Genomic DNA, 27171 nt, shown 5'->3' with positions numbered 1-27171 from the left:
GATAATTTATAAACTCAAGGAGACAAAGATCAAACAAATATTTTTCAGTTAAATGCTAAAAAGACGACAATGCCACATAGACTGAATATATGATATAAATTTTATTCATCATCACTTCATTTTAGTATGTTCCAAATTTGGTGGGTTGAAAATTCAGGCTACACACAACCAACAGTGCCACATAAATCACACAACAATATAGTGTATTGTAATCTAGCACTTACTTTCACCGGAAGTAAGCGCATCTCCGAACTTGTTATTTCCGTCTTTCTTGCTGCCAGCGCTGTACGAAAAACAAAAATCAATAGAAAATAAAACAATTCTAATATAATTTCTTCTCAATGTAAAAAAATCCTAAGATTTAAGTAGAAATATGAACAGTTTGCAAGAACAAAATTTCAAATATAGTTGCTATGTCTGTTCTAGGTAAATCCACTGGGGTCAGAAACTATTATATTCTAGAAAAAAAAATTGTTTCTGCCCCCTGTGGGTAAATCATGTTAATTGAATGTGTATTAATAGGAAACTGAAGTGACCTCACTCTCAATGCACAATGAAAACAACAACATTTTGCAAATTTATCTTAAATCACATTCTAAAGAAATCTAAGACGTTCTGCAGACTTGTGAAAGAAGTCAGACTAAGTTAAACACACCCGATATTAAATGATATCTGAAGTTTGTGAACAATATAAATATATGTGGAATTAATTTTGCATATGTAATAATATATGATATCAATTAACAACTTTCAACATTAACGATCTTATCAGAGACAACTTCATGGTATAAGATTGAGTTTAGAATTAAATTTGTTAGCAATCAACATAAAAGTCTAAGGCGTAACACCCGGACAATTTTCTTGACAAAACAGACCGGCTAAAAAAGGGGTCCATACCTCATTTTAGGTGAAGGAGGAACCGTCTCTTCTGAAAAATAGGACAACATTTTATTAGAATACTGTAAATGCTTTCACATAAATGAGTACGTAAAAGTATTTTAGTACATTCTCAAGCATACAAATAATGCTTATGCTTACGGTTTGCAAGTAAGTGAAAAAAAGAACTGCACTAAAAATCTTGAATTCTTCTTTTTATTTGCCGAAATATAGTATAAAGGTTTCCCTATTGCTTTTCCAAAATAATAACACACTCATAGTTTTTTTCAGTGCTTCAACATGAAGGAAATTAAACTAAAACAAAAAATTCAATTTTACTACTCCATCTTTTAAAACACAATTTACCCGGGACATACATTTATCGTTATCTTGTCCCATTATTCTACCCCAGTGTTAGTACCCACATACAATGAAGGGACCGGTTGTTCAGAACTGCGTTAACGTTAACAATGTTGTAAACTTTAAAAGTATTAACAATTTTGTAATATGCTCATAAAGTTAAATAAAACATGTACATCTAAATAATGGTATCCCGAGTCTGCGAACAAAGTTCTGAACAATTGACCCAATTTTTATATATCAAGGGAAAATGTTGACTTGGGCTTAGTGCAATATTCTGTGAACAGGAGGGTTCTTTGGTGACAACACTTAACAAAGGGATTGCACATACAAAAACAATCGGACAATGTACAATGTACTGTCGACCATGATTATCCAGGCCCAAATTTCTTGAAAAATCTCAAGTCCTTGAAATCATGGTTAAGCTAAGCTGACTTATTTTTGTAATTTAATATTTTCTTTGTATTTTATGTAATTTTCTCCTTTTTTAAAGATTTTTAAGGAAAACATTTTTAAGATAATCATTATTAATTATATTTATGTTGAAATCTCTCTTTCAACTTTAAGTAAATTATTTGACTAATTGTAATTAAGTCTGTTTATTGATACCTTTGAGATTTTCCGAGAAATTGGGGCCAGGAGCTTAATTTTTGCATAAAATTCAGACACCAAAAAATAGTTTGACAAATTGTTTATTTTTGTTTCACTACACTATTAAATTGTCATAAGCTGCGTTGACATGAATGCATCTAAACAAGCCTCTGCGCAAGTGGGCTAACCACTTAATTATCCACAAAATATTTTTTTTAACGACCAAATGGAATTTAGATCTAAATCACAAACGTTTTCGTAAAAAGCTTTCTCAATGATCAAAAATTCAGAATTAGTCAAGAAGTGGTATTGAATCTTCAACGCAAGTCAATCTTATGGTCATACATCATCGACTTCATTCAGTCTATATGTCAGTTATAAATAACCAGTAATCCGATTAGCTACATCGTTCTAAGATCCATTTAAGACCAATATTGAATACCACCCCAATGACAGAGTCATGAGCGTAAACATTAATCTTGGTTATATTGACAGTTCAATCATCAGGCGAGTCTGAAATATTGGTTTCACTGCCAAAAATAACTCCTGCAAATACAAGCACTTTGACAGTAAAACAAAACTGTAGTGAACATCACAGACTTTGTCTTTGTGTGTTTGTTATTCATGTCGGAAAATAGCTAACTGAGCTAATTACCCAACTCAATAAAGATTCTTTATGTATCTTGTACCAAATGGCTAAATATTATACAATTTAATAAGAATGACTAAATACCAGCGTAAATGTAGCTACAATTAAAATACTGACTATCATGATGAAAATACTAAAGCAGCATGCTGACTAGTAATTAAGTTTTTTATTCATAAATGAAGATCCAATTTAAAGTTTGAAAATCATATTATAATGAGTAGATATGGTAACTCAATAGGTCTGTGCATCAAATTAGTTCCTTTGTCTATGAAACTGTTAACCACGCAATAATATTTTTAAGAGTATTATAAAAAAAAATCAGTAAACACATTTCAAACTTAAATCAAGAAAGACTATTTATTTTTTTAAAAAGCTTATTGGCTGCATTATGGCTTGACCCCTCCACATCCTCCATGCAGGTTTAAGAAAAATTTCTAAGTCAGGAAATTTAACATTATCATTCAATGAAAAATAATGCCAAAGACAATAATTAAGCCGCCCAAAAAGTGGTTGTAAATCAACGATGAATGACATCTTACTGTTACACCACAGAGAGAAGAGTCAAGGTCAAGTCTGTGCAACCAAGCTCTGTGCAGTCACCTTTAGTTCAGTTGCAATGAATCACACCCAAGGAAGGCTCGAAGCACCTACTTAGACCACCCTCTTATCCGAAGTTAATCAAAGTTGTGAAGAAAAATCAACATTATTTAAAGCTGCACTCGCACAGATTGGACGTTTTGACAACTTTTTATTTTTTGTTTTGGAACGACCCAATTTTTGCGAAAATCCATGGAAACTAGTGAAATAAGACTGCTGACAAAAAAATAGATCGCAGAATTTCATATTTCAGTTCAAAAACTCATGTTTTATGCCTTTTTCTTAAACCGTTAGTAACGGTTTAAGCCATAAAACATTAATTTTTGAATGGAAATATGCAAATCTGATCTTTTGTCAGCAATCTTTTATCATTGGTTTGCAGATATTAACGCAAAAATTTCCTCATTCCAAGACAAAAAAAAAAAGTTGTAAAAACGGTAAATCTGTGAGAGTGCAGCTTTAAGGGAGATAATTAAACATTAATAAATCTGAACATTATTCAAGGTAAATAACTTGATCTTAACATTTTAACATTATTTGAGGTATTTTAAGACCTTTCTCATCAATCCATTTTAACAATATTTAAGGGATATAACGTTAACATTTTCAGGAGACATAATTTCAACATGAATTAAGGGACAACAACTCCAACACACATAGTAAAAGGGAGACAACCACCATGCACCACCAAAGTCCCAGAGTTCTTCCCCCTGATGTACAACAACTAGTGGGTGGGGTAAACATGCACCTTTACGAACCTCTGGGTGAAGTATGTTGTAGCTCTATTACGGGAGATTTTCCATTTGTCACAGCTTTTTTTGGGAAAAAGCGAAAGAAAAATATAAAGCTAACTGTTCTGGAATCATCACATTTTAAGTGAATGAATCACGCAAAACCAAAACAAGAGTGCTCAAAGCAAATGTCAGTGCTCATCTGTTTTGTTTTCAGTCAAAGGTGAAGCTGGATTACTTGACAATTATAATGCCATAGTTATGGAGTAGCTTTAGAGCTGATGTTGATATAGCCTCTACCAACATGTGTACCAAGTTCCATTTAAATATCTTGAACAGTTTTGAATTATGGCTAGAGTTAACCATTTTGCACTTGGAAAACGACACCTAGGCTGTGACAATCCCTATTCTTTTTTTCTTCGAACAGATGAACTAACAAATTAATTCATTAAATTACAGTGTTTAAAGATGAAAAATGGAGTAATTAAAACAATCTGAATACATTTGTCAGTCATAGCAAAGAGCAAAATGGCTTCTAAAATGGCATGAAAGTTGATATTACAAAAGACACAAAACAAAGAGACCATTATTTATTATTTATGTATAGTTTGAAATTTAAAGCTTTTACTTAATCCATTTCTAAACTTAAAATGTTCATGCCTTTTTACGATAGCTACGTGAGTCTAGCAGTATATTCGATCTACTGTAACATTAAACCACCACAAGACTGGTTTACCTTTTTTGGTCCAAAATGAGCCTTGGAAATCATGAACCAGTCTGCAATAGCCGTCAATCAGGTCGGCCATGTCTTCCGCCTCTGACAGCGATGAACATGTAATTGTCAACGGCTCGTTTGCGCCCGCGATTCGGATTTTGAGCACGCCCTTCCCGTCATCGAGACTAAGCGTCTGGATGGACTGGACTTGAGAAAAGTCTGCCATATGTGTAGGCTGTAAAAATGAAGTTTCACATTATTATATTTATAAATCTATTTTTAACAGCAAAGCTCACAAAAAAAATATGAGAATTGAGTAGGGCTCTATAACTAACACAAAGTAAGTCTAAAAACTAGTGACTCCCAATGTACATTGTCCATTGAAGGGTCTTTTTGTTTGCCATGATAAATATGGTCGAGTGGTAAAGGTTCTCGTCATTCATCCAAGAGGTTGTGGGTCCAATCACCATCAAGGGATCGTTCGCATGGCCTCTCAAAATGGACATCAGTTCTGGTTTCTATGCAAAAAACGGTCTGGAGCATGATTCTGTAGGCTATCAGCTTTCATCAAAATCAAGCCAAAAAGAATTAAGTATAAACTTATGCCTATTCAAAATATAAAATAAGAAAACTTTACAATGGACAGGATATTTTTACAGACTTTATTTACGTCATCAAACATAGCAAGCCAATCTAATAGATTTCTTGTATAACTCATATATTAACTGGACTTTTTCATGTGTTTTAAAGAGACTAGACACCAGATGTTATAATGGCAAGAAAAGAGGAAAATTGTCAAAAACTTTCATAAAATTGATATTGTAGTGTACAAGGCATTGAATCTTACTTACTGATGTATCACATCGCTTACGACACATCTTTCATAGTTTTTTTCATTTTTTTCCAATTCAACATTAACTGGGTTTGTCTACCACGTAGTACCCAGTTGATTTAAAAATAGCGTTGGTATATTTATCTGTACTAATCATGTGACTCCCATGCCAAAATATACACACAATAAACTGGGAAACCATTATGCGCTATTTTTAAATGGGTAAACTCAGCTGAGACAGCAACAAAATATTACTTAATTCATCAGAAGATGTATCATCTACCTCATATTAGATCAGTATTGACAATTCCAAGCTTGTTGTGTGGAAATAAAGTATTTGCCGATTTTGGGACCATCTGGTGTCTAGTCCCTTTAATATGAATCATTTTTAACAGATGCCAATGGAGGGGTCAAAGCTCTTTAGGTAATAGATAATAACAATGTTCATGAGCCAATAACATAATGGAAAGAGTTCACAAAATAAATGCTCATAATAACATAATACCAGGAACTCCTTCCTATTGCTTATCAGTTAATCTGAGACTTATATCCAGGTGATTAATCTCAGACATTTCTAGCTAATTAGCAGGTTTTACAGGTATGGCATGTAACCCAGCCCATTGGTGAGTAGACACCATGCTGACAGGAATGGTTTAGCAGATCATTGTCAGTCATAAATCTCAAAAAAAATAACATCAAAAAGTCATAAATGAGGTTGCCATTGTGAAAAAATGTCATTATATATATTTCTTTTATAAAACTAATGTTATAACTATGACATGAGTCATAATTATATAGTGTTGAAGATGTTTATGTAATATAGTGACGATTTATGCATTTAGTTAGGGCTTCAAACAATCAAATTTGTATATATGATATAAATGGGAATTTCACTTTCTTGACTGCCATTTTACAGAAATGCTTTACATAAAAAATATTGCAATTATGGTCATTCGATATGAAATGTATTGAACTTGTTTACTAAATCACATATTGAATAACCATGAATGTAATATTCTCTATGTAAACCCTTTCTTTCTATAAAATGGCTGTTTTAGATACCAGGCCCCAATTTCTCGAAACTTCTTAAGCTTAACAGGCTTAAGTTGCTTATTTCCTTTAGCCAAAATACATACTTAAATAGAATTTTGATAAATGAAAAAATGTTTATTCTGATAATCATGATGATAGTTCCTATCTAAAATACAAAAACTCTTAAAGAAGTTAAGATTACGCAATTTATTGAAAACCAAAAATAGTGAGCTTAGCTTAATCCTGTTATAAGGGACTTAAGAAGTTTCGAGAAATCAGGGCCTGTTTCAAAGTTATATTCAGACAAGAGCGTTATAAGCCAGAGCTATATGTCTTGCTACACACATGTGTATCATGTGCACCAAGTTTTGTGTTAAATTAGTTCATTGTTGATTTGGCCGATACCTTGTGCATCAAAACAGGGTTTATGGTTGAATTTTGGACTGCTTGGCTTGTCCCTGTAGTTTTCATTGTATTTTTTTAATATAAAACAACATTTGTTATACTATTTGCAATAAATTCAAGCTAGAAATGGTTCCAAACACAATTCCTAAGTCATGAAATAGTCCAAATACTTTCTCAGCAATGTGGAATAAATTAAAGGTTAATAAACTGGCTATCTCCTGTATTTCACTATCTGATCTGATAAGCCCATAGCACCAGAATTTGTAGAAACGTATTCCTGATTAGTTACAACGAAATTAACCACCTGTATGTTGTTTGTTAGCCTTCCCGGGTTTTGTATGTTTTTTCAAAGACAGGCAGGATCTTCAGATAAATTTGCAACCTTTTACACCTTTTTTTAGTTGTCTTTTGCACAATTACAAAGAAAAAGAGATTTAGGTGCATTCTCATTAAATTCATAAAGTGATGTTCCCTTCATTACGCTCACAGTGTAACAATGTGAAGACCTATCGGGGAATATGACTAATGAGATTGCATTTAAGGCAGATTCCAATATCTGTCTAATTTGTTTTAACTAAATGAAATGAAGATGCATAATTCATGGAATATTTTACCCACAGTCATTTTGATATACACACATGCACAATATTATTCTAAACATGTGTGCCAAGCTTTTTATGATTTCTCGTAATACAACCATCATTTTGTGCTATTCAACTACTAACAGATACCTTCACTGTCTTTTTGAAGAACTCAGCAATCTATATGAGAACTACTATAATCCCTATTAAGCAAACTTTTAAAAATGTGCTTTTTTCAATGAGCATTTACTGTGAAATCATTAATGTTCGTGGGCATGAAATTTCGTGGTTTGCCGAAAAAAAACCAATTTCGTGGGTACTTAAATTCGTGGATTTTCATTTTTGAAAAAAAAAATCGAAGATGCGATTGTCCTAGATCGTCTGCATAATATCCACGCGCTGGCCCGTGATTTCCGTCTTCTACGTCACTCGGTTTATGACACTCGCTAATGTGTACCACATGCCAATTAGTGCATATACCCATGCCACTTATAGATTTAAATGGGAATAAAGGTAATAAAAGAAGATGTACCCTGATCATAAATACAGATATGGGAAGCCATTGAATGCCAATTAAGAATTTTGCAAACTGTGAAAACACCGAAAAGGTGCGCATATTGTCACGTTCGGTGCTTAGTAACCTTCAATGTACTAGTAATCGATTAATTATTTCATTAAATAAAAAAATCGAATATGGAAACTCATCACGCATATCTTGTAAACTTGGAGATTTTCATTAACAGCACACGTTTAACCACGTGCTTATAACTGTCATTCGCTGCATAAAACACATTTAATTGATTTGGTTCATTATTTGTTAAAGGCAGTTATAATATATTAACAGAATAATGATCGTAAGTTATACAGTGAGACAGGTGTTAACACTGTATACTGCGACCTCTGTTAAGAATATACTAGAGTATGTACGTAACAAGGCAATTGAAAAAGTGAATAAAGGGTTTATATTTCGTGGGATCTTGAATTCGTGGATCACCTAACCCACGAAAACCACGAACATTAATGCCCCACGAACATTAATGATTTCACAGTAAGTTACAAAGAGTCATAGATATCAAAATTAAATACTGACTACACTTCTCACAATGAACAGTTTTAAGTTTAGAGTTCAGCAGATAAGGAAATTGTTCAAGTCACAGAATCAAAAAAGACTCATAAAAAGACCCTCTGCGCATCTATTATGGCATGCACGTTTAAAAGGAAATTTACAGTATGTTGTCAACTACAAAGTGTATTGTTATAAAAATAAAGAGATGCTCAATCATTTTTCTCAGTCAATAAAGGGAAATAACTTGACAATAGTGAAAGCCTGAGTTATGTGTCTTGGTATGTATGTTGACAGTCACTGGTAACATGTGTACCAAGTTGTTAAGTGTTTTTGAGTAATGGCCAAAATTAAAGTTTTTGCACAGAACCAACAGCCATGATAACAACACCATGGCTACGACAAATGACCATACCTCAACTTTTTTAAAACACAGACATACTAAGAAGATGATTGTGATAAAAAACAACAACTTAGAGCACGTATGCATTTAAAGCTAGAAAGTTCTCTGTTAACATAGTATGAACATTGTACGCTATTTTGGTGCATACGATTTGGTAAGTATCAGGAAACGACTTCTTCAAAACCACAAGATTTATTGAGGAAATGGGTCAAGATTTATGTTTGATAATTGCAAGATTAATGTTTCTGAGCTTGATATACACTTGATTGATACAAAAAAATGAAAAACATTAGAATATAGACTTTTTGTTTGTTTTGAGCCGCTTAATTTTGAGCTTTGAGCCGCTTAATTGTTTAGTGTTTTGATAACAAGACACAACATCCTTGATCTGAAAACTTGTACCAGCAGAGTTCATCATGTTTATCTTTCAAATTAGTCTCATTCAAACTAGATAAAAAATATTTTCAGCAACTTTGGAGCATTGCAGGGTTCCCAATACACCTAAACACATCCTTGTTCACATATCCATAAACATATCACCCACTAGCGAATTCATTGATCATCCAGACCAGACCCCTACTGCCAGCTCAAGAACACCATGCAAGGAGTAACCCTTGGATACCTTCGAACTGTTTAAAGTTAGTCTGGTTAGTGGGCTCAGTTTTCACCAGGTTTGATTCCCAGTCTGAGCGCATGTGAATTTGGTTGGTCACCTTGTCAGACAAGTGTTCTTTTTTTCCAGTTTTTACTGTTTCCCCCACATCACATGACAACACTCTCAGGCAACATTGTGCCAACGAGAGTGATTTAGTATAAAGTAATATAACTTCCTTCACAATCATTGTGAAATAAATATAGTTTAAAACTAAAACTTCTTCATTAAACTGAACTTTTCATCAATTATTTTACCTCTTTGTGAAGAAAACAACATTTTATTTTAACTACTTTTTGACACTCAGGTGGCAGAGTCACAACTTACCGTGGAAGCCTTTTCTGTGAGGTAGCTGATCCCAACATCCGGACCTATCACTAGCTCCATTGATATGCTCCAACCAGACTGTAACATACATTATACATGGTAAAAATACAAATATATATATAGGCGCCAAAATGTTTCATTTACACAAAGACAAATTATTCTCAATTTTAGCATTTCTGATTTATTATCATATATTGTTGATTTTATTTGGTTATTTACTGGCTTGTATTTAAGATATTTTGCCTGAAGTATTAAAGCCATTTCAAGTCTCTATAAAAGTTATACTGATTCATTAACAGTGATTTCAATTCAATGACCTTGAAATCCGCAGTCCTGACCTTTGATAATCGATTCCAAGACCTTGAACCCCAACCAGACCCTAATCTATAGAATCCCAAACCTGACTCCCTGATAATCTTTCAAGACACTCATTTCACTTTGACCCCAAAAATGAAATTGTACTTAGAATAAACATGATATTTGAGCTCTATATAAATTACAAGAGACCATAATTATGTCAACAATGAGGGTCCAAGGACTCCTCCCTCTGCTGAAAAATCCATGGAAAAAAACCTGGATTAATAACAATCAAAATCTGAGTTTAAGTTAGAATTTGTATCAAAAAACATACTTACATTTCAATTCGATATTCCAATCGTTACAGATTTCCGAAAATGCAAAATTACGTTATTCAGTGTTTTAATTATTGAAACATCATTTGCAATTCTATTTTAGTACAAAACAGATGTTAAGTGTAGTTCTTACACTTTTCAGTAATTTCCAAGTTCACATTATATAAAACCTTCAATCAACAACTATCATGTCAGACCAGACCTAGCATTTCATTAACTCCCAATTTCTGGTCCAAATTAAGACCTTCCAGCAGGTAAGAAGCCTAAATGCTTATCAGTATTATGTATTAATTTACAAGCTCACATATTTAATTACCTATCAGGCATCAAGTAACTGGATATAATGAAAACAACATCTGAATGACCTCTTATTTGTTAAAACTAAAACCTGATCAAAGAAAGCCTAAATGCTTATCAGTAATATGTATTTACTGACAGCTCATATGATTTTTCAAAAAATGCAATCAAAGATTCAAGTATTTTAGTACTCAGAAAACAATACCTGAATGTCCTCTAATTTGTTAAAATTAAGACCTGAGCAATAGAAGCCTAACAGCTTGACAGCCCACATGCTTATTAAAAAAATATATTAAACCATCAAGTATTTAAGTACTCCAAAAACAACACCTGAATGTCCAATAGTTTGTTAAAATGAAGACCTGATCAATAGAAGCCTAAATGCTTATCAGTAATAATTAAGTCTTTATTGACAGCTCACATGCTAATTGAAAAAAATGCCATCCAACCATCAACTATTTTAGTATTCCGTAAAACAACACCTGAATGTCCAATAGTTTGTTAAAATGAAAACCTGAACAATAGAAGCCTAAATGCTTATCAGTAATATGTCTTAATTGACAGCCAACATCCAACAATCAAGTATTTTAGTTCTCCGAAGTTGTCCAATAATTTGTTTAAATGAAGACATGATTAAAAGAAGCCTAAACGCTTATAAGTTGTATATGTCTTCATTCAAGCCCACAAATTTCAATACCTTCCAAGAATCAAGTAACTTTGTTCTCCGAAAAACAACACCTGAATGTCCAATAATTTGTTTAAGTCCTGATCAAAAGCCTATGTTTTACAGATGTTGCACAGCCTACTTAAGGCTTATCAGCATTCTATGAAAATCAACAAAGTGTATTCTTTGGATGCATGCTGAGATTTTATCATCCAAGAGTCTGCTTTACAACAAATATCAAAATATATCTAATACATAAATTTATCATGAGATGAGAAGTTTTTTAACAATTAAATATTGGCATCAAATCCCCTAGTGTGGCTTATTTTGGTTTTTGAATTCTTGGTATATCTGCGATGATGATGACGAATGCCAACCAGCAAGAATATCTAATACCTCTTTGAAACTACGTAGATGCATGCTTTTTGTACAATAACTTTCATCATTAAGATAGCATTTTCATTAAATTTTTGTATGTTTTTATGACGATATTTTCATAAAGCTTGGTAGTGCTGGAATAATTGAAAAACCAAACAGCATTTCCACACCATTAAAACTTTAAAGACTAAACAAAATATTTATTTTTTAATCATTTCAATTTGAGCTAATAACATATATTACAAGACAAACCATTTTTTAACAGATCTAGAACCGTTCGAACCAACACTTGAATGCCGAACGCAGGTGCTTAGGTTCCTTCATTCTTCTAAGTGCCAAGGAGCATAACTCAGGAGTTATGGGATTTGCTGCCTATTGCTATAGTGAATATATGTGTACAAATTTCATCCAATAAGACTGCTGAAAGCAGGTGCTTTAAGGTTCCTCAATTTTTTTAAGTCATTGAAGGGTCATAACTCAGGAGTTATAGGAATAACTAGTAAGAGTTGCTTCAAGTGTTACTTTTGCTGTAGTGAATATTTATGTATAACAATTTACACCAATACAAGACCATAAAGCAGGCACTTAGGTTCCTCCATTTTTCTAAGTCATTCAAGGAGACTTATGGGACTTGCTTCAGGTGCGACTTTTTCTGTAGTGAATGAATGTGTATCAATTTCACTCAATATGAGCACGGAATGGAGATGCTTAGGTTCCTCAATTCTTCAAAGTCATTCAAGGGACATAACTCAGGAGTTATGGGAATAACTCGGAAGAGTTACCGGACTTGCTGCATGTGTGACTATGGCTGTAGTGAATATATGTTTCAATTTTCCCCTTCAAATTCATGAATCCTGAAATCGTCACTCAAGGATCATAACTCAAGAGTGATGGAAATAACTCGTAAGAGTTATGGGACTTGCTGCATGTGTGACTATGGCTGTAGTGAATATATGTGTTTCAATTTTCCCTTTCAAATACATGTCTCTTGAAATCTTTAATGTTTTCTTTAGATTCATTTGGTGGGATTCCACAGTCAATCAATTGTTATCGATGTCATAAGGGCTTCGGCAATATCTTTGCTTTTTTTTTTCCAAGAAAAATCTTAAATGTGAGAAAACTTACCCCAAGTGCACATTTAAATCGCTCCTGGTAGAATTTGGTAACTTGTGAGAGTGTATCGAAGAATCGATAAACGCACTCTGACTCCGATAACTGAGCGTAGGACTTGAAATGCTGTTGTATGGCTTTTCGGAGATTCTTTGACTGAAAAGAGAATAATATCAAGTTAAGTAAGAGCATTACAAATAATGGCTTATGCTTCATCTGTATTCATAAGCTTAATCCATATCTTAAAACAATTCTATCAAGGGGGATTACTCTACAAAAATATTAAAACCAGAGTAAAACGTTCATCTGAATATCTTCAGAACATTCAGGTATAACATTGAATATGGAATTTATTAAACAGATGTTCTAAAATTGATAAAAATGAGCCTTCTCAATTTCAGTAAACAAATATTTCATATTAAATGACCATGAAATATGATATTCTTTTTGTTTCGCAAATAGTATTTTGATAATTTATAGTGCAAAATACATAAAACACTATTAAATGCATATATTATACACATTGTTATAAAACTAGTTATCAATCAAATATATATTTTCATGATGGTAATGTTTTCTTTTGAAAATTCCAAATTAATTGTCTATAAAGTTTAATGAAAATCTAGTGTTGATAATTATTCAAACAAATTCCACACTATAGAAAAAAATAATTAAGGTCTACGTAATGAGTAACAATTACTAGGTTAACTTTGTCATGAATGTTTTATTCTCAATGCAAACTAATCTGTCAAATTAATTAAATTAGCCACTGCAGAAATCTTCACATAATTTATCTTTGATTATGAACTTTTCCAAGATTAATGACAAAATAATTATAATTACATGTCTATCAAATAATACCGGTAATAATATGTTCTGAACATAAATATGTGGAGAAAATTGAATTATAACGATATTCACATAAGATGAAGCAATTAAGCATATGAGTATTTACTTATTTTTGTGTGTATCTAATTTTGATGGCTCCGTTTAATGTACCCAAATGTCTATGCTTAGACATCTTATATATTTTTCAATCAACAAAACAGAGGCTGTACCTCCCATTTCAGGGGCCATTTTAAGGGTTTTTCAAGACTCTAGAGGGTGGTAGGCAGAAACACAAACTCAAAATTTGACATTCTTCGGAACCTGAGTTACTGGACAAAATACTTAATACCTAGTTAAATTTCACCTTTTAAAACCCATAACTAGAGTTAATGGACCTCTGCATGTACACATTGTCGAAAAGAATGTATCTAGTCTAATGAATTATAATTCGGAACCAGCTGCTGGACAAACTAATTAATAACCTTCCAAGACAAATTTCACCCTCATAAAGGTTTAACTAGAGTTAGTAGACTTGAAACATATCATATTAAGACTGTTTTCTTTGCTTAATACTCATATATATTTATGCTAGATTGTGAAGACCACTGAACGATATGAATGACTCTCAAGACCGTTTCATGCAGACACCAGTACTGTGTGATTTTAAGACATTCAGAAAAAGTTCACCTGCTGTGAATCAAACCCAAGACCACTTGAATGAGAGGCAAATTTGCAGCTATACCACCCTCATTTTTTTTTTTCTTTTTATTAAAATACGAGCCAAACATTTTTAAAGTTATTCGTATGTATCAATTTTGCAACTCCATTAAAATACAGTCAAGACTCGCTATGTTATAGTCTTTGGGACCTCCGGAAATACTTTGAGATAATGAACATTCGATATAAATGAAATAACAAGAGTCTAACTAAAACCAACGAAAAAAAGTTTGACATTACCAGAACATTACCAGAACATTGAGATACTAGAGTTTGACATAGCGAATGTCGACAGAAGCACCAAAGTGAACTTACATAAACCAGTAACTAGACAAAAGAGTAATTAATGTTACACATCACTCGTAAATTCCAAAAAAGCGTTCCCTGTAAAATCCTTTGCAATGAATGTAACCACCATCACTGTTGGCAAAACTGTTGGCAAGATGTTTTAAGTGTTACTCAAGTACACAACTAATGAGAATTACTCACCTTTTACATGCTAGGACACTGACATATATTTAATTGGTTCAAGTGTGCGTCAATTTTGCACGATTTGACATTTCTCACTTCCTTGATGAATTATTTATGTCATTTTAAAACCACAAATTTCATGAATTTAAAGATGTAAGTTTTATGAATGGGACACGGTTAATATAGCAGAATGTAGTTTAAACACCATGCAAAAATTACGGAGATAATTCTATAAAACCCATAAAAAAAATACCTCATGGGGCCATATTGGATCTTAATCTTAGAATCAAGATTGTCTGGTCAGAACAGTGGTAAGCGCACTCACTTCTCACCAAACCAACCAGGGTTCGATTCCCAGCCAGGGCACATGCGAGTTTGGTTTGTGGTCACCAAGCCGGACAAGTGGGATTTCTCAGGGTACTCCAACTTCCCCCACAACAAGAAACCATTCTCTTGCCTAATTATAACATCGTGCCAACAAGAGTGATTAAATATAATGTTGTTATAACTGGTTTCACAATCGTTGTAAAATTAATAAGTTTAAACAATCTTAGAATCAAAATTTGAGTATTTTCATTGGCCAATTAATCTTTAGTCCAATCAAAACAGCGAAGATTCACTCTGACATCTTTTAAGTTAAATCTAAGTTGAGTAATGAATATGGCCCCAAGTTGCAACAGGAAGAAACCACAACATAACATATGAGTGGCCTTAAACATTTAACCCACCAATAAAAATGGAATTATGACACCATAAGTGGCCCATTAAGTCCCTATTGAAAACAATCAGTTTCCTAAACGGAAGTATCCCGGTTCATAGATCAATCTTCAAACCACCAATACTTATGGGAGTTGAGCTACTACCAACACTTATGGGGTGTTTTTCTTCCCTTTATTTCTTGAAGTATCTACTAGGATGTACTTACTTTGTTTATTAGGACATTTGGTCACCATATAAATCAGACATCTTGAAGCCAAATGAAGTGATATTTTGCTGACAAATTTTTATTTCTTTCAGTTTGATTGGGACAAAGCTGACAGCTTACAGACTCACATTTGAGTACTTTTCCTGGGTAGAAACTAGTTCTGGTGTCCATTTTGAGAGGCCATGTATTGGATCAAACGAACAATCTCTCGAGTTAGAGGCTGACACGTACGTACAATAGTGACCAAACCGACCTCTTGAGTGAGAGATGGACACCTGTACCAAAGGAATGCTATCGCCCTAGTGGGGATCCAACCCACAACCTCTTGAGTGAGAGATGGACACCTGTACCAAAGGAATGCTCTTGCCCTAGTGGGGATCCAACCCACAACCTCTTGAGTGAGAGGTGGACACCTATACCGCTTGACCACTCTCACCCTGGTGGGGATCCAACCCACAACCTCTTGAGTGAGAGGTGGACACCTATACCACTTGACCACTCTCACCCTGGTGGGGATCCAACCCACAACCTCTTGAGTGAGAGGTGGACACCTATACCACTTGACCACTCTCACCCTGGTGGGGATCCAACCCACAACCTCTTGAGTGAGAGGTGGACACCTATACCACTTGACCACTCTCACCCTGGTGGGGATCCAACCCACAACCTCTTGAGTGAGAGGTGGACACCTATACCACTTGACCACTCTCACCCTGGTGGGGATCCAACCCACAACCTCTTGAGTGAGAGGTGGACACCTATACCACTTGACCACTCTCACCGGTGGGGATCCAACCCACAACCTCTTGAGTGAGAGGTGGACACCTATACCACTTGACCACTCTCACCCTGGTGGGTATTCAACCCACAACCTCTTGAGTGAGAGGTGGACACCTATACCACTTGACCACTCTCACCCTGGTGGGGATCCAACCCACAACCTCTTGAGTGAGAGGTGGACACCTATACCACTTGACCACTCTCACCCTGGTGGGGATCCAACCCACAACCTCTTGAGTGAGAGGTGGACACCTATACCACTTGACCACTCTCACCCTGGTGGGGATCCAACCCACAACCTCTTGAGTGAGAGGTGGACACCTATACCACTTGACCACTCTAACCCTAGTGGGGATCCAACCCACAACCTCTTGAGTGAGAGGTGGACACCTATACCACTTGACCACTCTCACCCTGGTGGGGATCCAACCCACAACCTCTTGAGTGAGAGGTGGACACCCAAACCAAAGGACTGCTCTCACCCTCAAAAATATTTTATATTTGCTTACTGAAGTAAACACATATCATTTTTCCAATATTAAAGCAACCTTCACTTACAGAAATAGTTGTTTTTTTTAACATAATTTCAAAATAATTACTTATTTCTGTTGATTTTTGCATATCAACTGATTCTATAATTTGAAACAAGGGAAGCAACTCTATCCTGATTTAATTCTTAACAGTCAGATATGGGTTACACAACTTTGCAAATTGATGTAACTGTACGAACATACTACGATATAATTTCAAAGCTGATGACTGTATTTGTTATTTTCTGCAGTCCATAATAATAAATATTAAAATAGTAACTACACTAGTTGCTGTTGTTGGTGTTGTTAAAGAAATGCTGGAGTTCCATTATTCATTTAATTACTGTTGCTGTTTTTTGTTGTGCATGTTGCTGTTCTTAAAATAACACCACTGTATTTGTTTTACTAAACTGCAGGCAGACAATACATTTGGCAGAACATGGCATACCTCTAGAGAACAAAAATGCCCTTATCTGTCATTACTTTCACCGTTAAAACATCAGACATTTTCCAGAAGACAACCATCCCATCAAAGTTTGCACTCATGCCGAAATATATCATCAAATATTCATTGGATCCTGAATTTTTCATTATCTTTCAAATCCCTGGAAACGTTTCTGTTAACAATATGTTAACAATATATAGGGTCAATCATTCCATGGAATCAGTCTTGATTTTAGATAATTTTAACATCAAAATTCAGGAATTGTGCAAAAAATGGACATTCTATAAGAGTTGTTGAGAGTTGTATCTTCACAGATAACTTACAGATAAGAAATATATATTTGCTAAGCAACTATTAAAGAGGGTGCAATATTATAAATTATTGAAAGAACTTTCATTTACTTATTCAATCTAAGCCCCAAAATTGATAAAATAGAAATAATTTCACCCAAATCCAATAAACATTGGTATCTAATCAATGATTTATCGTAAAATTTAATTTTCGATTTGATTATCATTGGTTGTAAAGATATATATTTTGAAATAGAAAATTTGGCTGGAGATATTGCTCTATTCTCATTTAGATTAACCCTTTGCATGCTGGGTAAATTGTCGTCTGCTCAAAAATGTCGTCTGGTTTGTTCTAAATTTCTTTCAATTTACTTAAAACTTTGGGGATATATTGACTGAGTGGCAAACAGCTTGGAACCTGACCAGGCGCCGAGTTACTCGGTGTCTGGTCTGGTTCCAAGCTGTTTGCAAAGCCTTTAAAATCGCCATCAGCAGCCTAAGGGTTAACCAGTTAAATCTTCAATATTATTTCTGACTCCCGCTTAGAATTCAGATGATAATCGTGATTTTACAACAATTCCTAGAACACTCATTGATAAGATGCCCCATTGTCTAAAAGATGCGCTCTCACTCCAAATAAGATTTACCACAATTAATACAATTGTTTTTTATATACCAAAGAGGATGAAGTTATGCTGAAAACAATGGTTCTTATGAAAAACGCTGTGTTTAATTTGTATGAAAGGTGCAGAAAACACGTTATATCTACCTTAATAGACAAAAGTAGATCACAGTAAATCTTTAAGCACTCACCAATCATTTAATATTTTTGCTAATTAATTCAGGATTACTATCTTGTTATCAATAATAAATATTTTCCATAAATGCATTATTTAGTAAGTAGTTAAAGGTTTGTCACTCAAAATGTATATTTGTTATACATGTGTATGTATTGATTTTGAATAAGAGTGTCACTTTAACTGATTAACCAAATTATCATTTTTGAAATATTAGTAAAACCACTTAGAAATATCATTTCAGAAAGGCCATGTCAATTTGCCGTTGTTTTTTTCTGCTATCAATCTTCAATTAATTACCACTGATCTGTTTTTTCCAGACATGCTTTTCACTGCCGGAATAATGATGACATTTACTGACAGACAGGCTTTTAGTTACTCTGGTATTAATGGTTTCAGTTGCCAGGACAATACACTGATATTCCAGATAAATTTATCAATATAAACTATTCCCTTTTTCAAGTTGGTGAAATGACAATTATTTGAGAGAGAGAGGATGCTTTTTTAAAATATTGTCATTTGTAGTACATGCACTGATTTTCATAATGATGATCTTCAAAAGCTTTTGGACACAGAGTGCAATATTTACAATCACATTTGATTTTCGAAATAATAAAATTCGCTTTCATTTTGCATGAACCGGTCAACCTTTCGTGACCTTTAGAGGAGAAATTTTGCAAGAAAAACCTGGGTCATGCATATGTAAAACACAATTAAAAATGCTCTAAAATTTGTAGCATTTGCTTTATGGATTTATAAAATCACAGCCTAGCCTTCATACGGTATGAACACACAGTACTTCATAATGCTACAACAATGCCATGTTCAACAGACATGCTTGCTAAAAGATGAAAAATGTGTATCTAAAGAGTCTTTCACAAGCACTGCATATTTTCATAGAATCTTTCACAAAGCAGTGCATTCCTCTATGGAGCATATCACAGAGCAGTGCACACCTTCATAGAGTCTTTCACAAAGCTATGCATACATTCATACCAAGCAGTGCATATCCTCATAGTCTATCACAAAGCAGTGCATACTTGCATAGAGTCTTTCACAAAGCAGTGTGTACCTCTATAAAGCCTTTCACAAAGCAGTGCATACTTTCATAGAGTCTACCACAAAGCAGTGTGTACCTCTATAAAGCCTTTCACAAAGCAGTGCATACTTTCATAGAGTCTACCACAAAGCAGTGTGTACCTCTATAAAGCCTTTCACAAAGCAGTGCATACTTTCATAGAGTCTACCACAAAGCAGTGTGTACCTCTATAAAGCCTTTCACAAAGCAGTGCATACTTTCATAGAGTCTACCACAAAGCAGTGTGTACCTCTATAAAGCCTTTCACAAAGCAGTGCATACTTTCATAGAGTCTTTCACAAAGCAGTGTGTACCTCTATAAAGCCTTTCACAAAGCAGTGCATACTTTCATAGAGTCTATCACAAAGCAGTGCATACTTTCATAGAGTCTACCACAAAGCAGTGTGTACCTCTATAAAGCCTTTCACAAAGCAGTGCATACTTTCATAGAGTCTACCACAAAGCAGTGTGTACCTCTATAAAGCCTTTCACAAAGCAGTGCATACTTTCATAGTCTTTCACAAAGCAGTGTGTACCTCTATAAAGCCTTTCACAAAGCAGTGCATACTTTCATAGAGTCTTTCACAAAGCAGTGTGTACCTCTATAAAGCCTTTCACAAAGCAGTGCATACTTTCATAGAGTCTACCACAAAGCAGTGTGTACCTCTATAAAGCCTTTCACAAAGCAGTGCATACTTTCATAGAGTCTACCACAAAGCAGTGTGTACCTCTATAAAGCCTTTCACAAAGCAGTGCATACTTTCATAGAGTCTTTCACAAAGCAGTGTGTACCTCTATAAAGCCTTTCACAAAGCAGTGCATACTTTCATAGAGTCTACCACAAAGCAGTGTGTACCTCTATAAAGCCTTTCACAAAGCAGTGCATACTTTCATAGAGTCTACCACAAAGCAGTGTGTACCTCTATAAAGCCTTTCACAAAGCAGTGCATACTTTCATAGAGTCTACCACAAAGCAGTGTGTACCTCTATAAAGCCTTTCACAAAGCAGTGCATACTTTCATAGAGTCTACCACAAAGCAGTGTGTACCTCTATAAAGCCTTTCACAAAGCAGAGCATACTTTCATAGAGTCTTTCACAAAGCAGTGTGTACCTCTATAAAGCCTTTCACAAAGCAGTGCATACTTTCATAGAGTCTACCACAAAGCAGTGTGTACCTCTATAAAGCCTTTCACAAAGCAGTGCATACTTTCATAGAGTCTACCACAAAGCAGTGTGTACCTCTATAAAGCCTTTCACAAAGCAGTGCATACTTTCATAGAGTCTACCACAAAGCAGTGTGTACCTCTATAAAGCCTTTCACAAAGCAGTGCATACTTTCATGTCTGCCCGGTTAGCTCAATCGGTAGAGCGTTGGACTCTGAATCGGACAACCCGGGTTCGATTCCAGGGCGGACCAGGTCACTTCTGTTGTGATTGGTTATGAAATCCTTTCTACGACCATTCGCACTGTACCATTGCCCCTGGCATGTACAGAAGTTGTCAGTTCCTTGCAGAGGTGAAGGCACCTAGTACTGGTTCTGCCCAGGATAGGTGTGCGGTGGTTGAACTGTCACTCTGGGACCCTTCAATGTGCTCACGCCGGGACCCGGAGTATAAACTACGAACACCACCACCCGCATACTTTCATAGAGTCTTTCACAAAGCAGTGTGTACCTCTATTAAGCCTTTCATAAAGCAGTGCATATCCTCATAGTCTATCACAAATCAGTGCATACCTTCATAGAGTCTATCACATTTTTGGGCAGGAATCTTTTGAGGCCGACCTCTTTCTCCAAATACTCAAAGTTGGACTTCTTGTCCAGGGCAACCTGGGGCATGTCCTTGAAAAATCTCCTGCAATATACATGTAATAGAAATTAGAAAAAACTCCTGAATTATACATAGAAAGGTCTTGAAAAATGATTGAACCAGATGAACCAGATGGAAAAGTCCTTGACAGTTCACATGAACATACAGAGTAGATTCAGTGAAGATTGCTTGAAAAAAAAACATGGAAAAGTCCTTAAAGATTGATTGAAAAAGATTCTTAAATTTACACCAACAACCTTGAAAAGGCCTTTAAAATTACATAAAAAGTCCTTAAATACATCTTAAAAATACATGAGAAAGCCTTTAAAAATAAGAAAATTTAAAAACAGACTTCGAAACAGGCCAGTGAAGTAAAAAAAGTGCCAAAAATGTTGAAAAGACATAGGACATCCTTGAAACCCATTAAAATACTTTAGCATGTAATGCGTCATTAAAAGCTGCACTCCAAAAGATTGACCGGTTCCACAATTTTTTAATTTTTTTTTGGTCTCAGAATCAGCTGATTTTCACATCAATGTTGTCAATTCTGACTTATAATATAACTCACAATTGAACATATCTCAACTGTTTGGAAAACTGCTGAAAAAATATTTTTCTTAAACGCTTTTAGCCTAAAACATCACTTTTTGAATGTAAATATTATAAACTGCCATCTGATCCTTTATCAGCAGTCTTATATAACCAATTTTCGGACATCTTCACAAAATTTGGCTGGCAAGACAAAGAAAAAAAAAGTTATTAAAAAGGTCAATATGTGAGTGTGCACCTTTAAAATTCACAAAAGTACTTAAAATGAGTTCTAATAATTATTTATAAACAATTTAAACGAGGAAACAGTTGTCTCTGAATTATTAAAACATATATTCTTTATGTGCTGAAATAGTTATTGTATACACTAAATAAAATGTAATTTAAAAAAATACCATAAATTTATGGAATAAACGTGGGACTATGTGTGCTTTATTAAACAAATTTGTGTCAAATAAAGGTGGAATTTGTGCATGAAAAAATATAAGTTTGAAATATTAAATAGTGCTCTTTTAAAAGTCATGAACATGAATGATCGATGCAGATAGAGTCAGGTGATTTTAACATTTTTGAATAAGTCATACCCGTTACACTTATCCTTTAAAACACGCCTGAAAATTACAAAGAGTTACCTTCACTTGTAGTTAACCTTATAAATTCTCATTGCCACAAGAACTTAAAGCAAGACATACATAAATCTAGCTATTTTTTCAATTAAAACAGATAAGGCCGAATAAAAAAAATGGTTTGGTTAGGGTTACATCTTTTGCAAAAACAGAAAGAGAAGGTAAGCTTTTCTTTAATTTTATAATGCTGTATGTAAGAAAGTAATTGTCATCATTGGAGAATTATGTTAAAGTAATTTTCTGTATAAAGCTTTAAAGGTTTTAAAACACACAATTTCTTTTATTTTGTTGGTAGGGACAGGTAACAAACCAAATGTATTTTTCTTAGGCATGGGGACTGTTCATTTGCAATGTTAAAGTGGTAGGGAAAGAAACATTCTCAAAAATGAAAATATCTATACCCAATACCTAGCAAAAGTTAATATCAGTTTTTTGCTGATAAGCAATCTAATTCGAGAATGATGAGAAAGATGACTAATGATTTTTTTTCATAAAAATTCAAGATAATTATAAACGCTATCTGAGTATTACCTCATTTCAATACACCCAAGTCTTATGGCCATATCATGTTCTATCTTTTCTGCCAAGTCCTTCATATAGTCATTCCGTATCTGAAATACATAAAATGTACACCAAATTAGTACAGAGAGAATATTCCTTATACACCACAGCCAGCTGTCAAGCGCTCCATATAAGTCATTCTGTATCTGAAATACATAAAACGTACACCAAATTAGTACAGTGTGAATATTCCTTTTACACCCCAGTCCGCCAAGTCCTTCATATAGTCATTCCGTATCTGAAATACAAAAAACACACCAAATTAGTACAGTGTGAATATATTTCTTATACACCCTAGTCTGAAATGCAAAAAAACATACACAAAATTTGTACAGTGTGAATGCACCTTACAACCCCCGGCCTTATGGCCATATTGCATTCTGTCTTTTCCGCCAAGCCCTTCATTTAGTCATTTCGTATCTAAAATACCATAAACGTACACAAATTTGTATGGTGTGAATATTCCGCATACACCCCACCCTTACAGAGATATCATGTTCTATCTTTTTCGCCAAGTTCTTAATTCATATAGCCATTCCGTATATGGAATACATAAAACATTCACTAGATTTTTACAGTGTGAATGTACCTTACGCATAGCTCTCAATGTCACCTTGAAGCCCCCCACCCCCAACCATCTGGACTGGCACATGTTTTAAACAATTTGAAACATTTCTGGCCCTTCCAGAAAAAAAACAACAACATTTAATTCAAACTCTGACAAAGAAAACATTAAGATTCCAATCAAATTGCACAGAAAATGCTGTCAAAGAAAGTCTTATGTTTTCCGCAGTATATTTCAGGCAGGTCTAAACAATATGCTAATTCAAATTTGTTTCTGTAAACTGTTTTGAAAGCATGGTATCTCAAGAATTCAAAGTTGTAGAGCTACACAAGCATTTAATGCCAATTCTATAAATGAAATTCCAAACTGATTTGTTAAAAGTTCAACAAGTATATAGCAGCCTTCTGGGTGCATAAATGCAATTATGCTTGGGTTGGGGGTGAGTGGGTGGGTGCATAGTGCACATAACGGTTGCATTACTGGTTAGAGCTACCCTTAGTGTCTTTAATTTTGCATAAAGGGTGGGGATGGGGGCTAGGGGTGGGGGCAAAGTGCACAGACAGGTTGCATTACTGGTTTGAGCTATCCTTGGGTCTTCAAATATGTGTAGGGGTTGGGGGTTGGGTGACGGTTGGGTGCATAGTGAGCAGCCAGGTAGCATTCCTGGTAAGAGCTACCTTTAAGTCTTTAATTATACACAGGGGGTGGAGTTGGGGCTGAGGGATGAGGGCATAGTGCACTGACAGGTTGCACTACTAGTTAGAGCTACCTTTAGGGTCTTTAATTATACATAGGGTATGGGGATGGAGGCAATGGGTGGGGGTATAGTGAACAGACAGGTTGCATTCCTGGTATGAGTTTCCCTTGGTTCTTTAATGTTCATAAGAATATAGTACTGTCACTAAGGACCCTCCTGTTTAACGCCCCTCCCAGAAAACAGGTAGTCTTTTTGGATTAAAGTAGGAGATTGAACCTGCCACCCCAAGGTTGACAACCCAGTGTCTAATACCACTACACTACTTAAATACAGATCTGCCACCAAAATAAGGAACATATTTGCAGCTGAACTTCATGCAATGTACTCTTTCAACTTCCAATGTCCTGGAACAATATTGAGTACACTACACAATACCTTTTATCTGCATCAAAAATTAATGATCTGATGACATCAATATGAATGTTTTAAGAAATCAAAGACGGCTTCAACAGATGGCAAATACAATAGCTTCATAAAAATGTTCAATGCCTTTTTTTTGCTGTTCCTGCCATATCCATAAACGCTGAACCCTGGGTGACCCTTAATATTGATTTCTGAATTACATGCTGATTGGACAATATTGTTCCGCAAGGAATTCAATTATTTACTGAAAGAATCATGCACTTAAATGCTTCAAAGACTTTTCCTGGCATTCATTTGAAAATATGGGATGAAGATATCAATAAAATGAGAATAAATCAACAGATATTGGATCAATAGGAAATAAGGGGATTCATGTTCAGCCCCCTGAAAGAATTCCACTGATATCACTAGTTGAGGAAAAAAATGTAATAAGGGGTGTTCCATAAATAAAGTCTAGGGAAAGGATGATAATTATCGGGCGACAGGGCCGATCAATAATTAATGGTGAAATATGAGTATAGCTCATTAAGGGATGGAAAATGACAAAAGAATGGATATGTTGCCATGGTAAAGCTAAGCCCAGGTCCTAGATTAATAATGGAAGTAATAATTGTTAAAACAACGACATGAAAACCTTGAACATTTTATTGAACTTTTAAAACATTTTTTACATAATATTATGCTTTTTAACCCATCGTTTTTGCCTTATGCATGCAAGTATGTTGACAAGGAAAGAAAAATTGAAATGCTTTACAGTATACTTTCTGGGTATTATAAAAAAAAGGTTAAAAATAATTATCAATTTTTTAAACCATTAAATGGTTATAAAAAAAACAGCAAAAAACTTCTGTTATCATATTATATGAGTTTTTTAGTGTTAAAAGTGTCGATAAAAACCCCCAGCAAATGAACATTATTAATTTGCAAAGCATGCCTCAAAATACATTTCAGTGCCATAATGTCGGCATTAGAGAGACCATTAGCAAATTTCATGACATTTCTCTCATGTTTTACCAAGTATCATGACCGCCCCACCCTAGACCTGTCATTATAAACACTTCACTTCCAACTGGAATAGATTCTTATCAACATGACCTGTCAAGGTTCGGGTTAAGTTTGATAAATACGGTTCAAAATTGTTAACATTTTTATGTTTATGTAAGCTGTCAAAATGACATTTCATAGAAGTATTTGAGTGATTTTCATATTATTTTAATTACAGAAAATTCTTAGTTGATTTTCATATATCTTTATTCAAGAAAAAAAAGTACTAGATTGGAGATGATTCAAATGAATTTTGCTTCTAACACCTGTTCTTGTTTTTTGCAAGACAGACAATTAGTGGTGTACTTCTTGTCATGGTTAACAAATTATGAGTCTATTTCTCTGTACAATAAAACAATAGTTACCACGCAGGAACAGAAAATAGACATTAACTTCCCACTAACTAGGAACAGTTAATAAAACCAGGGATGCCATATCTAACCGTAATGTCCATAGATCTTTCTCCCCCCCCCCCCCCTCCCCCCCCCCCGCCACACACCACAACAATATCAATACCAGATGACTAATTCATCAAGCACTGACATAGCTACTTATAAGCCTCCTGGCAGACACAATATTATGTGATTTTTTTATCCCATTAGATATCTAAGAATATGTCTGCTACAATTATCAGGTCTGATACTATGAAAGCAGCTATTTTCGGGAGAGAATATTTTTTCTGCTGAGTACCAACTATTATATTTGCAGATGAACTTTCGCAGAAAAACAACATGAATCCAAATAGTGAGTCCCCAAAGTTTAAGACAGCTTATAAGCAATTTTGGTTTTAATGCGAAACATGCAAGAAATACACAAAATTATCATTAATAATGGGTGGAACTCAGCAGTTACAGGTCCTGGAGCAATATGTTTTACTGCAGAACTTGTTCAAGTTGGTCAGTATCTAACTCAATGGCTATAACTCTGACATGAATTGTGCAATCTGATTGTTTATTAATCGAAAGATGTCGAGCGATTTTGCCCAAAACAAGTGAAAACAGGTCTGGAAAAGAGGGGATAGGAAATTCTCTTATAAAATAGCACACATTTTTTCTTACTGATTTTTTTTGACAATTTAAGGGACATAACTCTACAGTGAAATGCACTCTGATCCAGATATTACACTCAAAAATCTTGTGA

General features: G+C 34.5%; 1 protein-coding gene across 12 annotated transcripts in view; it reads right to left on the bottom strand.

Annotated features, from left to right (window-relative positions):
- The window catches only part of LOC128213060 (focal adhesion kinase 1-like), a 105690-nt gene that overhangs the window by 21728 nt on the left and 56791 nt on the right, over nucleotides 1-27171 (bottom strand). For 10 of the 12 annotated variants that reach the window (XM_052918568.1, XM_052918558.1, XM_052918560.1 and 7 more), the window contains 8 exons: nucleotides 23273-23352; nucleotides 21494-21611; nucleotides 12911-13051; nucleotides 9815-9892; nucleotides 4541-4754; nucleotides 3832-3885; nucleotides 898-928; nucleotides 225-283 (listed from right to left, as the gene is read on the bottom strand). In XM_052918568.1, the coding sequence (XP_052774528.1) occupies nucleotides 225-283; nucleotides 898-928; nucleotides 3832-3885; nucleotides 4541-4754; nucleotides 9815-9892; nucleotides 12911-13051; nucleotides 21494-21611; nucleotides 23273-23352 (775 nt within the window). The remainder of the gene's footprint in view (nucleotides 1-224; nucleotides 284-897; nucleotides 929-3831; nucleotides 3886-4540; nucleotides 4755-9814; nucleotides 9893-12910; nucleotides 13052-21493; nucleotides 21612-23272; nucleotides 23353-27171) is intronic. The other 2 variants (XM_052918561.1, XM_052918563.1) reach the window with 1 other exon arrangement.

This window comes from Mya arenaria, chromosome 13, assembly GCF_026914265.1.
Source record: "Mya arenaria isolate MELC-2E11 chromosome 13, ASM2691426v1".
Lineage (NCBI taxonomy): Eukaryota > Metazoa > Mollusca > Bivalvia > Myida > Myidae > Mya > Mya arenaria.
This window is presented reverse-complemented; position numbering and strand designations above follow the sequence as displayed.